We start from the raw sequence: 16,943 nt of genomic DNA, 5'->3' as shown, positions 1-16,943 counted from the left end.
CTTAACTTTTTAAAAAGGCTAAGTTTCTCTAAATGTCCTTTATGCTTTGTTTATTTGGGAGCATTCCCAGTCACCCCATCTTTCTGTTAACAGTGAGGGTGAGCCATGTTCTTCCCCGACAGGAAAGTCAGTGGTCATCAGGGAGATGGTGCGAGTCTTTGGTGGTGGCCAGTCACCTTAGTCTGGGCTGCTTTACTTTCTGTGAGTGACGTACACTGAGTTCACATTGTTTTGTGTTGGGGATATTATATCAGTGGTTAGGCTAGATGTTTTTATCCAATAGTGATGTTATGATGGAGAGAGCAACTTCACATACCATAAATAAGACTTCTCTCAATGGCCTGTAGGAAAAGAGGGTGGGGCCGGCAGGCCAGTTAGACATGTGATGCAAGGCCTTTAGACCTCGGAGTTTATGTGTACAAGGTTTAAAATATTTTATTTTTCTCCCAAAACAATTTGTAAAGACAGTTTTGATTTGGAATTAATTTCTTTGTGGTGTTTATCTAGCTGAGTTTATCCATGGATGTGAGAGAGTTTTTTTCTGAAAGATAAATATTAAACCAATGATGCTAAATTTGTATCAGAGTGTGCTGAATACCCTGTGGGTACCGGGATCTAGATGGGAGCTTTGTGTGTTCCAATGGTGGGGTCTGCTCAGAACTGCCCCTGTTGAGGTGATGCGGTGGGTGAAAGTGGGACAGGGAGACCCAGGTTACGTAGAGCACACAGATGGAAAGGGGTTACTGTCTTGATGCTTGTATAAGTCCCAGGTGGGGAGGGCTGGGGAAGACTTCTCTAGAAGCCACATCAAAGGGCTAGGATATAAAGGAGTCCATGTGCAGGGTGAATAGGTCAGTGGCATTTGATGGCTGTTCTTGCTGTAAACCCCCAGGTTTTGTTTCTGTGTATATTGCTCAAATGGGTGGTTAAGATTGCTTAGCAGTGAGGTGTCAAGTTGTCTATTTTTGCTGTTGCATGTTGACTGAATAAAGGTGTTTGTGGTACTGTGAGCATGTGCGGGTTTTCCTATGCAGTGAAGGCCTGGGCCCTTTGGTGCAAGGTAGGGGAAAAAAAAATCTAAGAAAATGTACTGTGAAACAAATTTGATCCACAATATCGTTTTCTTATGTTACAGATGTTACAGATGTTACTACAGAAAGTGAAGTCATGAGCAACTTTTACAGTGCGCCTAAAGGAAAAGAAAACATTCATGTCTGATAATTTGTGTTTTAAGAATTCTTAGCTTAACCAATCTTTATTTCAATAGGCTTTTTCACACTCTGGGATTCTAGTGACTCAGAGGAAAAATATCTTAAGTTGGCACTTTTCTAAGACATAAACCAGCCTTAAAAGTACTTATGTTATCTTAACATATACGCCTATTGCCTTCGATGTCACCTTCATTTTGCTCAGCACTCCTAACAGAAGCCCCGAGCACGCACTGGAAAAGTGGAAGCGTTCTTTCTGTGCTGTTCTCCTTTCTCTTCTGGGAAGAAGAGACTGCAAGCACTGAGAGGAGGAGGGGTGGAGAAGGCAGCCAGCGAGGACAGGGGAAATGAAGGAGTGGAGTGGGCTCGGTGGTGCCTGGCCTCCTCCTAGACACTGGCTTGTAATTCCTGCAGGACCCCTCCTTTACGTGTCTTACATGTCTTTCCTATTTATATGTTTTCCTGCCTGTTTAGAACTGGATAGCTTTATATCTTGTTTTCTCTAGGACCAAGAACTCGGGCATGGCTGTGATCAGCGGAAGTGACTCTGTGCTCCTGAGCAATGGCAGCATCTCGACCAGCACCTCCAACCCTAGTCCCCTCAGCCCCAGTGATGGAGACCTCCCAGCCCAGCAGCTCGGACCCAGAGAAACCCCAAGAACAAAAGCAAGCCCAAATGGATGCTTGCAACTTAATGGCACAGTTAAGTCATCCTTTCTGCCTTTAGACAACCAAAGAACACCTCAGACGCCAACTCAGTGCTGCCACCCTTGTCCATACCATCACCCTGTGAGCAGCCATAGCAGTCACCAAGAGTGCCGTCCCGAGGCTGGCCTTGCAGCCTCCCCCGCTTTGGCCTCGTGTCGCATGCAGCCACATTCCGAATACTCTGCATCTCTGTGTCCAAACCACTCACCCGTGTATCAGGCTGCGCACTGCCTTCAGCCCTCGCCATCTTTCTGCCTTCATCACCCGTGGCCTGACCATTTCCAGCATCAACCTGTACGGCAGCACCTGACCATCATCAGGTGAGTACCCTGGATGTCTTGTTGGCCTTCACCATTAAAGGATCTCGAGTGGATGTGACAACTTACATTTATATCTCCAGAAGCGGGGAAATGGTCAGGAATTGTCTGAAGCCCACTACAATATAATTGAAATAATATATTTGTGTTATCCATTGACTTTCTGTATGTGTCTCTCTCTCTCTGTGTGATGCACATACATGTATGTGACTGGGGACTTGTGTGTGTAGCCCAAGGCTGATGTCAACTGTCTTTCTCAGTTACTTTCTACCTTATGTATTGAGGCAGGCTAGGAGTCCCAGCTGGCCTTATGTTTAGTAAAAAATCTTATAGTTAGCAACTTTAGTTACTGTGCATAAGAGTTGTATTTATGGTGGTTACCCAAATAGGCGCCTTGTTTTATGTTGTTAGTGGTGGCCAGTCTGCATGAAAAAGAGGTTAAAACTGCTTGCATCCTTATGATTCTGTCTGTCGTGCTCACCGTCTCTATTCAAAGGGTTTGAGCGGTTGTGCAGTACACTGACATCCGGGAGACGTAACTTCCTTCCATAGCAGACAGAGCCTATAATGCAGCGTGGGACTGGAAGACAGTTTTAGCTCCAGGAGACTGAGAAGTGGTGTCAGAGTTGCCTTCACTCTCAGCCCTTCCTTCTCCAGCCTCCACCCACTTTCTTTGATCTGTGTTTCTCAGAAGTACTTGGCATATGCACTGCGGGTGTGTTCTATGGTGGACTAAGTACTTTGTAACCACAGCGCTGGTGTGTGATTTTAGGTAGTAACTTTTGATAAGGCAGAAAGAGAGCACCATTCCCTTTTCAGTCAGGGTGTACTTGCCACACGCTCACGGGGTGGAAGTTGCATGTTGATCAGTCTCTCAGAGGCACAGGCTAGTGTCTGCATTTCAGTGTGGTGTGCAGGGTTTCTGTCGCTGCAGACAACTTCCCTGTGCCCCGTCAGCCCTGGCCTCTCCCTGCCGTACAAACCATGGCTGTTGTGTTGACTGCCTTCGGACATGTGTGCACACACAGTCACGCTGCATTCGTTCTTTCATGGCTGACAAATTTTGCTCGGCCTAACATCTCAAAGATGTATGTAATTGTTTACAGTTTTGTTCTTGGTGCAGACTAGTGATCCGTTGTACCATGGCAGCAGTCTCCCTGTTAGTTAAGACCAGCTCCGGTCTGGGGAGTCCACCTTTGTCAGGTTCTGCAGGTTGTCAAGATTGGCTAGTCTTAACTCTTCAGGGAGAAGAGGGCAGAGCTGTGAGAAAATGCCGAGGAGCAAGCATGGGAAGGGAGGAGAGGGCTCTGAATACTCGTCTATGTCAGAGTTGAGAGCCTTGGTGTGTGTGTGTGTGTGTGTGTGTGTGTGTGTGTGTGTATAATTCCCCAAGGCTAGGCGTTACATGATTTGTCCTAACCCCTCTGAGCTGTAATCAGGTTTAGGCCCTTCCCATGTTGAATTAAGCTCTGTAACTGGTAGATTCTAAAATGACATACTAATAAGTACTTACATGAGTGAGTCATCAATTATATATATGGTTGTAGAGTGTGAGGTGAGGCAGCCAGTTATACACACTGAAGCTGTTGAAACTGAACTCCATATAATAAGTTTGAAAGCTTTAAAACTCTGGGCAAACAACCAGTGCTTTCAATGTGCCAGAGTGGGCCAAGATTTTCTGGATTTTACTTAGCATTTGTTCATGACCTAATTTGAAAGGAATGAAAGTCCTGTGTGCACTTTAAGTGGAGTGTCATTAAAACTCAAGCTCATGGCTAGTGGCTGAGCTCGCCACTGCCTGTGGTGGGCACTGAGGATCTTACAGCCCTGGGGAACTTAATGAAGATGGTGTAGGACCCTGGGCTGCTAGATTTGTTCCTGTGGATTTTCCTTTAGAACTTAATTACACAGAGTGATGCAGACCTAGCTGGTTTCCTGGGCTGAAGATGTCAGACATACTTTATACCTTATTCTACTTCAAGAATGAGTCCCACAGGTTTTTTGCATCTATTTACACATCTAATCAGTAATATGTATGAGATACTCATATGTGCCTACACTAAAGGTGTCATTCTAAACAGAATGAGATATCTTTTCTGCCTTATCAAGTCTTAAACTACATGAAAGGTACATCAAATGAATAGCTACATTATTGTGATAAATTCTATGAAGAAGGGGCACATGGGACTGGCTATGAATCACACCAGTAGCGAGAACAGTGGTCATTGCCTAGCAGATAGCAGGGACAGTTTATGTAAAGAACTGCAGCATAGAATAAGCCCAGCCCCAGCATCACTGAGCATCACTGGGCTGTCGTGGAAGAGGCAGGAGTTGTAAGAGGAGAGGTGAACTGAGTCCAAGTCCTGAAGGGAACTGCAAATCAGGGCTTTCTGCGCTCTATTCTGAAGAGTTGTTTTGTGTGTTTGTTTGTATGTGTGTGCATGCATTTTCTCTGCCTGTCTCTGCCTTTCTGTTTCTGTGTGTGTAAGATAAGAATTATATAAAAGTAGTTTTAGCCATTTTGAGTAAATATTCGGTTAAGTGGCATTAAATACATTCATGTTACCAAACAAGCATCATGGCTACCCAAGTCCAGAAGACCCTCATCTTCCCAGTCTGAACTCTGTACCCATTGAACACCAGCAACCCTTTCTCCTTCCTCCTGACCCCGACAGTCACCATCCGGCCTTCTCCCTCCAGGAATCTGAGTGTTGTAGGTTCTCGTATATGAGCGCTCACACAGCATTTGTCTATTGTGACTGGTTGCTCTCACTTCGTATGTTGCCAAGACTCAACAGAGTCATTTTCTTTATGCATTCTTCTGCTCATGGACACTTTCTTTGGACCAGTGTAGAGCATGGGTGTGCCTGGGACCTCTGCTTTCAATTGTGTGGAGTCTATAACCACAGCCGCGTTGGGATTGCAGGACCATGTTGATCTTTGCCACAGTGGTAATATCATTTACATTCCCACCAGCAGTGTACAGAGCTCAGTGCTTTCCATCCTCGCCAGCGCTTATCTTACCTGTTTTGTTTTGAGAAGAGCCATCCACTGGGAGTAGTGACATAGGTTAGAATCATGGTGTGATTTACATTCCACTCTCCTTGTGGAGCACGGATTGAGCTGGGCCAGGACTATGGTGGATATGAAGGCAGCATTAGATAAGAATGATGGTGACTTGAAGTAGGATTTTGAAATAAGTCAGTTCTAGAGGGAGTGGCTTACTGGATCAGGTGACTCATTCCACAAGAGTCCAGAAGACTCCACACTGGTGTTTCTTTCAGAGGAGGTGGATGAGTAGTAATGCCAGTCATGGAGATGCAGGTAGGTGGGGGTCTGCATAAGCAGCAGAGCCGGCAGTGTCCAGTGGCCCTGGAGTTGGTGAGGCATGGTATTAAAGCAGGGATAGGGCTTGAACATTGAAAGTGAAAGACTAACGTTAGGGGCTGGAGACAGGGCTCAGCAGTTCAGAGTGCTTGTTGCTCTTCAGAGGACCTGAGATCAGATCCCAGCACCCATGTCAGAGAGCTCATGGCTACCTATAACTCCAGCTCCAAGGGATCCAGCACCCGCCTCTAGCCTACATGAGTGCCTGTATGCAAGCACACACACAAACATATGTACACACACATAAAATAAAATAGAAAAAAAGATTGTCCCTGGAGCTCCCTTGAAAGTGTGGCGATGCTTGGTAAGACACAGCAGTGACATTGAGGACAATAGTGCTGTTAGGGGCTATCTCAGAAGACCTAGCACCTCAGGCTAGCAGGTGTTTATTGTAGAATTCTGCTGTGGCATGACAGGGCACTGAGCCAACTACTACCTCCCCTTCCCCAACCAATAAAATGTCACAAAGCCCCTGTGGACAGTAGAACTGCGGCTATGTAAGGTTCTGCAAATGAGACTGCAGTCATTTTGCTGCCTTTATCAGCTCTCCTACTCCGTGCTTTCGGGACATTAGAGGTTGATCTCTTACAGGGGCTGTGTGCATGTCTAAGTCTTTGCTGTGTTGGCAGCAATGTATGTTGCTGTTTACCAGTCCACGAAGTATTGTTCAGTATGTAAGATGTGTTCTGACTTAGAATTTCCATAAAGGATGCCTTAAAGGTTGAGAGCCTTCTGGTAAAGTGCAGAGATGGAGGCTCCTGAGTGCCCTTGATTGTTGGAACAGTTTGCATCTGTGCTACAAGGCAGCCTGGTGATGCATATCTTGTCTTACTTTTAACAGTTTTATTTATTCATAAAGTACTTACGCCATAGTTATGTTTTCAGAGGTCAATCAAATGGACGATGGTAACTTTAGCCCTGCCCATTTGGTCCCTACGTGAAGCTGTCCATCCTCCTGTTTCTTCCCCTTCCACAGCCCAGGTCCTCATTTGTTCCTTGGCTGCTCTTCATTGTCTCCATCATTTCCCTGTCACTTTCCCTTTAAAAATTCTCTTACTTTTATGATTCATAGAATTAAGATATTTGAAAATTACATTTAGTGTATTTTGTTTTAATATCCTTTATCACTGAACATAAAGTAGCTTAAAAGATAGAGCTTTATTTTTTTTATTTGTCCTCATGTCTGTTGTTTAAGCATTAATTAATCTGATTAATTAGGACTGGAACGAATTAAGAAAGGCAGGGAGTAGTCTCCCCCTGCCAGAACAAAGCCTGTACCTACAAGTCTTATGCCAGCTGGTGCAGCCAATCTCTTGGGGTTCAGAGTAAAGTAAGGGCAACATTGTAAAGAAGGCGCTTTGCACGGAAGAAAGAATTGTCGGGGTTGAGAGATGGTGGCAGTCAGTGAGGTGAGTGGAGTTGAGGTCTGTCTGAGAATGTACCTGAGTGACCCGTGGAGGACAGCTAGGAATTGATGGAGATGAGAGCATGGGGTGCCTATAAAGAACAAAACCATATGCTCTGGACAGAGTTCATGCGCCTGCCTGCAGTCCCGGAGCTCAGAAGCCCATGAGTTTAATTCTATTTTTTTTAATTAAAAAAAAAAGTATTCTTTAGAAGGGGGTAGAAGAGAGGATTCGGGAAGAGCGGAGTTGTTTCAGACGGTCTTGTGGCAGTTCCCTAGTTTCATGCCCCAAATGCAGCCCAGTGGTAAAGATCTGCGCAGCAACGATCTGCTCTTTATCATCCTAAGGCTGGAAGATGCCTCACATATCATGTTCCACCTAAGCTGTTGAAACAACTTCCCAGTTATTCATTTGTGGTCTTACTGCCATATTGAAGTGAAAGGGTCATAATATTGCTGCACTGTTAATAAGGAGTTTTGTATCCAAAAGTAGCAGTCAAGCGTTCTAACGTCCCTTACTTATCTTTTAATTTGCTATAGCAGGGAGTGGTCCTTGACAATGGCAGAGCATTCCATACCTGGCCACACCACAGGCTCATTGTCGTTGAACCTGTGGTATCCCAGGGTACCTGCCAAGTGCATGTATGCGTCTGTGAAGGTGCTTTCACAGATAGCTGCTTACTTTCCAGTGTACTGTGTAGCACAGTGGAGGAGTGGTTGCTGTAGAGGAACCCTGGGACCCTGGCATTAGCCCCTTGAAAGTTAACTAAACATTGCTGCCACCACGTACCTGCTATAGTGTGATTTCTGACCCGTGTGTTTTCTTTCTCCAGTGTCTGGTTTACCAGAGACTGGCCATCTGAGAGGCCTGTTTCCATTTTCCTATAAGAGATTGCCACTGTCTATGAAGGGACTTTTTTCCCTAAAAAGTAAGAGATGGGAATTCATTTGTTATTAAAAGATATAAATTGCACCCCTTTAACTCATGTTAATTTGAATAAAGTATATTGGAACATGCCAGGGCATTATTACACTCCAGCCCACCCTCTCCTCTGTCCTTAGCCCTGGTGACAGTGCTGTTCAATTTAGCCAAGAAATATGAACAAAAGTTAGTCTTCACACTTCATGAGTGTGGACAATGACACAGACTCTAGAGTTTTGGCTTTGCCTACTCATCCAGAGTCAACCCAAACACTCGTCTAAGATGCTGGGTGGAGAACTGCAAAGGTTGCCTACTCACTTTAGCTCATCCACACTGAGGGATTACTGTTAGGTGCTGGAGACAGGGGAGTGCTGTTAGCCTGGTTCCCAGCCTCGGGCAGGGTGATGCTCTGGGTAAGACATCCGATTCCAGCATGGGCTGACCACTGCTAGGCTGTTCTCCTGAGTGTCTGTTTGCTCTATTAATGAGAGCTTAGAAGGTAAGCAACAGTGTAATTACAGAGGCACAAGGAAAGCTACTATATAGAGATTTGTGCAAATTCATATCCCTTTTTCTTTAGTATCAGGAAAAAGTTACTGACCATGAAAGAGAAAACTGACATCTCTAGGATTCCTGGTCAGGTAGCTTTTACAAGAAGGAATAAATGCAGTCTTTAGACCTCTGTCATTCAGTTAGATCCAATAAAACTTGAAATTTGATTCTTCAGGAGCACTAGTGACATTGTAAGTGCTCCATGGTATGCGTCTTGGATAGACAGCGCAGATGAAGGTCATTCCCATCTTTAGAGAAAGTCTTACTGAACTAGGCTGCTCTTCTGACTCTATAAAGGAACTAAGATCCTTTTTCAATTGTGGCAGCAAATGGAACTTCCATTGTGGGGTGTGTGTGTATGTGTGTGTGTGTGTGTGTGTGTGTGTATGTGTGTGTATGTGTGTGTGTGTGTGTGTGTGTTATATGGAGGCCAAGAGCCATACCAAAAAACCTCCTCAGTCTTTGCCCATGATTTTTTGAGACAGAGCCTCTCTTACTGAACCCAGAGCTCTGGCCAGCATACAGCAGCACTGGGCTCCTAGCACTGCACCACCACGCACGGCTCCTCTCAGTAATGGTGTAGATTGAACTCAGGTCCTCATGCTTGCACAATAAGCAATTTACCAACTGAATAATGGCCCTGGCATAAGAACAGTTACATTTGAGAGTGACAATACCAACCCCCTTTTTTGTCAACTTAATGGAGTTATATTGGTTATATTTTGATTAGTGTATAACAAAGGAATGATAAGTGATAAAAACGTTCTTCAAAATCTCAAAGAACCAAATTTCTACATTAGGAAACCCTGTGTAACTCATAAATGATATCATGGCAGTCACTCTGAAACCAAAACGCCAGCTCAGTAGGTGTCTGGGCTCCTTGGATTGGATACCATGAAGAGCATAGCTGTCTAGCGTAGCTAACTGTACAGCTTGCTGTAAACCACTTGGTGCTACCTGATGGTGAGTCCCTTTCTTGCCCCCCCCCTCTTCCCTGCCACGCTGGGAGGGGAGAAAACCCACGCTTTGGAAGACACTCAGTGTTTGGAGCCTACCTGCTTGGTGGTCTTCACAGCTGTTTAATCTCTCTGCCTTAGTTTGCAGCCCTGTGAAGGTGGGGTAACAGCTGGGGTACACTGGGTGTCCGCCCAACTCCAGGCTGCACCCGCTTTTCTTTGTGAGTTTTGTTCTCTCTGTGCTCGTTCTTGTTCTTTGTTGTTTGTGCTTCCTTCTGTCCCAGTGCTTTCCTAGTGTTTCAGAAACAGCCGTGCTGCAGCCAGTTTAAATAAAGACACGGAGCACCCCGTTTCTTTCTTAAGTGGAAATGATACACTTTACTCTGTCCACGCAGGGAAAAAGACTGTTGTTGAAAAAGCTCCCCAGCTGAAAGACTCCGAGCCTTTCTGCCAATTACATAATCTGATTATGACAGTTACAGATTAGGTTAGAAGTCTAACAAGGCTTCATCTTGATTTTACCACAACCAGGGTTTACTTTTACATTCCTAACATAGTCCAGTTAACTATTTAAAAGGGCTGTGTTTGTAATGTGTAAGACGTTCCAAGCCTGCTTGCCAGAGTCGGTCAGCTTGGCGGCCAGGTTGAGCAAAGGCAGATTTTATTAAGGGAGTTCTTTTAGAGTTCTTTATATTATAAATGAGCATATTTTATAGTTTTACCCCATGGAATGCATTGCGCAGTGTGTAATGCATTTCAGAACGTGAGCCTTGGTGAGCCTTTGCCTTAGTAATAAATGTTAAGAAACAAGATCGGTTTTATGTCATAAATTTAACCTGGCTTGGAGATGAAGCAGATCCTCTCTGTTTTCATGTTACTGCTGGCTGTTGGCTAGGGAGAGTGAAGTGGGGTCGGGGGTGGCTGAGGTTTTCTCAGGGTTTTTGTTGTTGGTGTTTGAAAGGTTGTAAGATGCTTGGCAAACACTGAGGCTTACTAGAAAGTCATTGTTGAAGATTGGTTGCTGCTTGGATCCCAAGAGAGAGACAGCTGATGTTGGCTGTTCCTTCCTACCAAACTTAAGTGTGTTGCTAGGTAAAGTTGAGAATAACGTGTGTGTATGTGTGTGTGTGTGTGTGTGTGTGTGTGTGTGTCTGAGAGAAGAATTCAGGGACTCCATAGGAAAGACCCACAGAGTCAACTTACCTGGACCCCAACACATATGTAGCAGATGAGCAGCTTGGTCTTCATGCAGGCTCCCTAACAACTGGGGGAGGGGCTGTCCCTGAGCCTGTTGCCTGCCTGCCTGAGGACCCCACATCCCTAAATGGACTTCCTTGGCTGGCTTCAGTGGGAGAGCATGGGCCTAGTCCCACAAGGGCTTGATGTACAGGGAGGGGGTAGTGTTAGGTTAGTGAGCGAGGTGACACCCAAAGGAGGCTTGAAGGGGAGGGTGGATTGGGGGAGGACTTGCATGAGGGGGTACTGGGAAGAGGGGGGCTAATATTGGGATGTAAAGTGAATAAATAAATAAATTTTAAGAAATTAAAAAATAATTTATACATTGTTACATTTATAGAAAAATTTTGATTGCTATACTAGAATTCCTGTCATTAAAGTTAACTGTACAGAATTATATTTTTAACACAAACCAGATATTGAACTGCTTGCTTGGCATTTGGGAGTTTGAAGTTAGCTTTGTGCCAAAGGTATATTTGGAGCTTAATAAAGATGTGCTGGATGAAAGAATGAAAAGATTTCTCAAGGTATATTTTTAAATTTTTTTTTAAACAACCCCAAACTTAAATTTTTAAAAACCCCTCATAGAGTTAGCCAACTGTGATCAAACAACTTGTGGTCTTCTAAAAAGGAATGATTTAGGCAAAACTACCAAACGACTTCAAGGTACAAAATAAGGCTTAGAGGATAGTGAGCCTAGAGGAGGATTGGAGAAAGAGTCAGGAGAGATGGGAGGGTCTTTTCAAACATGTACAATTGTCTAGGTACCTGAAGCATGGGTGAGGAGGCCTATGAAACTGCATGAGGAGTTGCCTCAGCCTAGCGGGCCCCTTAGTGTGGAGATGTCATGGCCTGCTCGTCACATTCAGCTCTGAAGAACCATCTGTGATAACTGGTCCAAGAACCCTGCCCCCAACAGTGGGCTCTGCATGCTGCCATCTTAACAGAGCAGCTTTATTGCTGACTGATTCATATGCAGTAATTATTCACTTCTAAGACTTGTGATTGATACTATCCTAAGTTTGTAAAACCATTTCTTTGTTCTGTTTTGTGCCTTTAAGACCTAGCAAGGTACCTGGCATTTGGTGGGCATGCAAAACTTAATTGTTGAAAAGAACTAAATAGGTAATTGGGCACCAATCAGGCTCCTCTTGTACAGAGCTCAGTGATTTGCTGTGATACTTTCATGCTGAGAAGTAGGCCCTGCTGGCCCATTCTGTGTAATGAGAGGCTTCCCAGGTAGTGGGAGACAGAGTGTGTAAGGACCTCACTGTCTTTGAGAATGTTTCCTCTCATCCTTTAAAGCTCCTCATGCTAAGTGCACTGGTCTCTGACTTTGAAAACAACCAGCCAGGGGATGAGGAGATGGCGCAGTGGTTCAGAGGACCACAGGAGCCACATGGGGGCTCACGAGCACCTGAACTTCAGTCCCAGAGGATTCTACACCCTCCTGGGGCCTCCAAAGGCACCAAGTCACATTGCACAGTGCATACACAAACATGTAAGCAAAGTACTCATACATAAAAATAAAACTTTTTAACAAGTGAAAGACAAAACCAGTCACCAGCCAACCTAATGTCAGTGAGGAAGAAATAATGAAAGGTAGCCGTGCAGGCCACTACTCCCAGCATCTAGATGACTTCCCCCACTTCATTTCTGATGCTGTTCTAGGGAGAAGGTATGGAGGCCCGGGGAGGGGGGGTAGAGGGGAGGGAGGCAGGGATGCAGGGATGCAGGGATGCAGGGATGCAGGGAGTTGGGGGAGGCAGGAGCAGGGTTGGCTCAGGGAGAGCCAACCTGAGAACAGATTCCTCCAGCAGGATAGAAGTTTAATCAGGATTTAATCAGGAATTAACTACCGGTGTCTGCTGTTCATGCAGTGGGAAGCTACAGCAAGAAATGGTGTCTCAGTTATAGCGAATTCTAAGGAGTTGTGCTCCCGAGGAATTCATGTGGAGCTTTGGTTTGCTGCAGCCAACAGTGATCTTCGGACGGAATACCAGAAGCTAAAAGTGCTTTATTATGAGGGCGTACTCAGGAAAGATTTATTTGGGTGTGCTATTTCATCATCACAAGGCTTCTCTCTAATAGTTAGATGTCACTTTGGGCTCCAGTTGTATGGACTTTTACCCAGCTAAAAACTCCCAGGGAGCAGCATGAGTGTGCAGTGAGGATCGTGGGCTTCATTCTGCACTCCACTCTTCAGTTCGTACATTTAACAAGGCTTTTCTGGCTTTCTTACAGCCTTTTCTTGGACTTCTTATTAATGATTATTATTCATGTCATATTAAGAAAACTGTATTATGTGCTCATTAAGTGTGCTTTGCACAACATTCACAGAAACAGTCTGGCAGAGAAAGGCTTGAGCTTAAGGTCAAGTACTTTATAACTTAGTGGATCTTTGCGGGGGTTGTTTGCTTCATAACCTCCAAATAAATTATTAATATTTAACTTGCGCGGCTGAAAAAGAATGCCAAAGCAACCACCATTAAAACTATTTTTTAACCAGTTTTAGAGTTCTAATTGTTTAGAAGTAGTTCTTTCCCAATGGCGGTTAATAGATATTCCTAGATTCTTGTTGTGTTTGCATTGTTTAGAAACAGGACCCTGCAGTGTCTCTATCATAGTGCCTTTCACTGTCGCCGTGTGTCAAAGTGAATACTCCATAGCTGACTTCCTTCACCTCTCAGTTCACTGCAGAATAGCCTTAGAAAGATGGCCTTAAGGAGAAAGACCTCGTTAATACCCTGTGAGGAGGTTACATTTCCAGGTCTTTAGTCATTCCATTTCTCTGTATTTGGCATGTAGGATTCCGTTCTTGTTAGCCAAAACAGCCTCATGCCTTGCTTGCTGCCTGGGACCAAAGCTAACTAGTGAAAGAAAGGTTTGTTTGTTAGAGTGTGTGAGTGTGAGTGTGTGTGTGTGTGTGTGTGTGTGTGTGTGTGAGTGATGCCCATCACAATGAGTGTGGAGGTCAGAGGACAACTAACAGGAGTTCATTCTCTTCTACTTTATTGGTCCTGGGCATCCAATGCGCTTTCAGGCTTGACAGCAAACTCATTCCTCACCTGCTGAGCCGAGAGTTCCTTTTGACCCTAAGTTGAATTGAGGCTGTTCTGTGCATCAGCTTGTACAGGTTTTGAGGGTCGGTTGAGTTTGTGTAGATCATCTGATTTGTACAAACCTGGGGGGCCCATGCCGATGAGGCAGATATCATGAGCCTCATGCACAAATGTCACGTGACAGTACCATCATGGGTTACCAGGGTTGGTTTGTAATTGACTGTCAAGCAAATCCTGTGACCACAGTTTTCTCTGCCATGCCTCCAGTAGATAGACTTCTTGGAGTTTCAGGTGTTAATTTTTGGCTGTGCTGGCCTGGAGCTCTGATATTTGTGCTCACTGTGTTTTTGCCTCGTTTGTTGTAGCCCTTTAGCACATCTTCCCAGTAATATTCTTAATGACTTGAGGGAGAAGTTGCAAATTAAAGTAACAGCTAAATTGGAGGCGAGAGCCCTCCGTAGCTCATCAGTAGACGTTGAATTCCCAAGTGAGCTCTAAAGTAAGCAGATGCGAGAGAGGACACAGCCTGGCAGCAGCACTACCTTCCTGGTGTCCATTCATGTCCTGTGACACACCCGCAGACCCTTTGGTGGACACACACATCATTTTCTGCTGCACATTGCGTGTCCCTATAAAGAGAATCTACACCTTTGTTTAAAGTGCAGACCCTGACCACTGAAGACACCGTCCAAGCTGGGGATGGATGAATCTTAAAAGAGATGAGTTCAGGGTTGTGTTAAGACGTTAGGACCACATTGTCTAGAGATTAAATATTATTTTATACCCAGTAAAAATTAAACTAGGAAATTTTGTTTAAAGTCAGATGTAAAGAAAAGTAACTTTCATTATTATAAAGTGTCCCGAAATACTTGATTGCAGAAATACTTGTGTGAAACACTGACAAGTGTCACCTGGGTTTCAGGGTGGGAAGAAGTAGCATCTAGACATGATGCCACTCACCCACAGCTGTATAGGTTCTGCATAAAAATAAATAACCAGCTATGAGCAGATTCGACATCAAATGCACTTGACTATACATGAGGTCACAGAACCTGCCATGATACATCAGCAGTGTGACTTGAATTCTGTAACATTCCAGTAATCCTATGGTCTCCTCTACTTAATTTGCAGATTTAATAATTAAAATGACCTTTCTAATAATTTTAATAATAAAGTTTGTTACCAAAAATATTCTAAAAGATTTCATAGTTATGTATAGTACTCTGGGTTTAAAGCTCTTAAGAATTATGACACAGGACTTGGTCATGTGCTGTATTTATGTCCTTGGAAAAATGATTGGACTTTAATAGCATAAGGTTGCCATTAAAATATAAAATGACATTATTAATGACTTCACTGGGACCTTATTGCATTCAGGCATCACATAATATTTTACAGTTTTGAAAACAAACCAAGGAATTTGGTCCTATTATTGTCATCTACACTTTATAAAAGAAAATAAGGACTAAAAAATTGAATAAGATTTTAAGTATTAATTCAATAGTTAATAATATGTGGTAGAACCTGAAATTAAGTCCAGATCTGTTTGATTTGAGCCCCACATATTAGATATGCTTGCTTGAGCCCGTAGATTTTGACGTAATAAACATCATGCTTTTAAAATGATGCCCAACGACACATGAACAACTCAGCGTCTTCTGGAGACTTCGCAATCCTTCCTCCTGATCCCAGTTGTGTGTCGCAGACAACGCTGGAGAATTTCTGCTATCATTCTTCAATTCAGTGTAAGAACTAGCTATCACATCTGTGTTGTAGGTCCCATGCACGGACACACTTAAGGTAACGAAAATGAGGTCACACTGATCACAGCGTGACTGTGAGAGCACAGGTAGAATGTCTTAGACCTAACTCTAGTCAGGTTTGGATCATGGAAACAGTGTACCCACAGCACCACCTCATACGGACCCTGGGGAAGAATTCAACCTGATTCTGCAACCTGCATCTCTGTGTGCATGTTAGGTTTAAACTCCTTGGTTGCTATGGGGCACACAGTGGGTTTTAGTGCTAGTGGTAATAATAAATATGTTTTCTATGTGTGAGGTGAAAGTTTATTGCTCAGTAGGGATCTAAGGTCTATGACTCATAAGTCATCAGATTGGGTTTTCTTAAAAACGGCAAGAAAAAATGGTGAAGTCTCACTTCGTATTCAGACGTTGAAAATATTACTGGATTATTTTTATGTGTTTTCTTAAGTCTAAGCTTAATGATCTCAGGTCCTATTTAAATTTTTATCTTCCTCTTAATAAATATGATACAGTAGCAATCAAGCCCATGATGATTGAATCCTGCAAGCTGACTATGGGCACAGAAGTGATTGTTTTTTAGGAAGAGTTACGGGGAACTTTTGGGTGCTAAAATGTCACATGTCGTGGTGGGAGCCATGGCTGTATAGGTGTGTGCATGTGTACATGAGTTCTCTGCCTTTGTCTGAAGATTCAGCGAGGTGGTAGGAGGACAGCGTGAGGGCTGGGAGAGCTCTGTCCTCAGCCTCAAGTTACTTTTCAACATCTTGGCCTTCCCCTGACAGTGGAGGCTCACTGGGTCTGCAGAGGCTGGAGGCTGGTGGAGGGAGGGGCTTGCCAGCTGCGTTGCCTGCTCCCAGTCGCCACTTCTCTGCTGAGACTGTTCTACACTTCATCTTCACCGTGGTGCTTGGATTTCCCCCTGATTTCAGGATGCTGATAATGGTCGGCATTTCGATTTTAGAGTCCCACAGGGTGCAAACCCCGCTTATGACATGAGCTTACTAATCCGTTTCTTACCTCTTATCCCTCTTTGTATCTCTGAGAGCCTCTCCTCTTCCTATTTTGGTCTTTGAGACCAGAAATGATATCTCTTTTTTTTTTTTTTTTTGTTACTCGGCAAGGCTTAGTGAGTTGGAATTTTAGGGTGGAGAAGAGATGACGAAATGGATGAGTTAGTGCTGCCGAGACAGTGAAGGGCCGTCCCGCTCAGGGAAGGTAGGCAACCATCCATCTTCCCATCGCTGCGTCCAAGACAATAGGAGACAAGTACACCAGACTAGAAAGATTTAAACTTTCCAGATGGAAGAGTCAGACGCAGGGTCAGGAGCAAGGCATGGGAGAGTGATTTGAACATTTATGGCAAAAGATGGGCCTCCTTTCTCCCATGCCTCATCCTGTAATCTGGTCAGGGAAACTGAGCATGC

The 16,943-nt window shown here is 44.2% G+C and overlaps 1 protein-coding gene across 2 annotated transcripts in view; it reads left to right on the top strand.

The window, feature by feature from the left end:
- The window catches only part of Disp1 (dispatched RND transporter family member 1), a 130,136-nt gene that overhangs the window by 81,108 nt on the left and 32,085 nt on the right, over positions 1–16,943 (top strand). For both annotated transcript variants that reach the window (XM_021158768.3, XM_021158753.3), the window contains one exon: positions 1,715–2,236. In XM_021158768.3, the coding sequence (XP_021014427.1) occupies positions 1,731–2,236 (506 nt within the window). In that variant the 5' untranslated portion in view covers positions 1,715–1,730. The remainder of the gene's footprint in view (positions 1–1,714; positions 2,237–16,943) is intronic.

Source organism: Mus caroli, unplaced genomic scaffold (assembly GCF_978045245.1).
Source record: "Mus caroli unplaced genomic scaffold, Mus_caroli_1 scaffold_1, whole genome shotgun sequence".
Lineage (NCBI taxonomy): Eukaryota > Metazoa > Chordata > Mammalia > Rodentia > Muridae > Mus > Mus caroli.
Note: the sequence above shows the minus strand (reverse complement) of the source record. Positions and strands in the feature narration are given on the sequence as shown.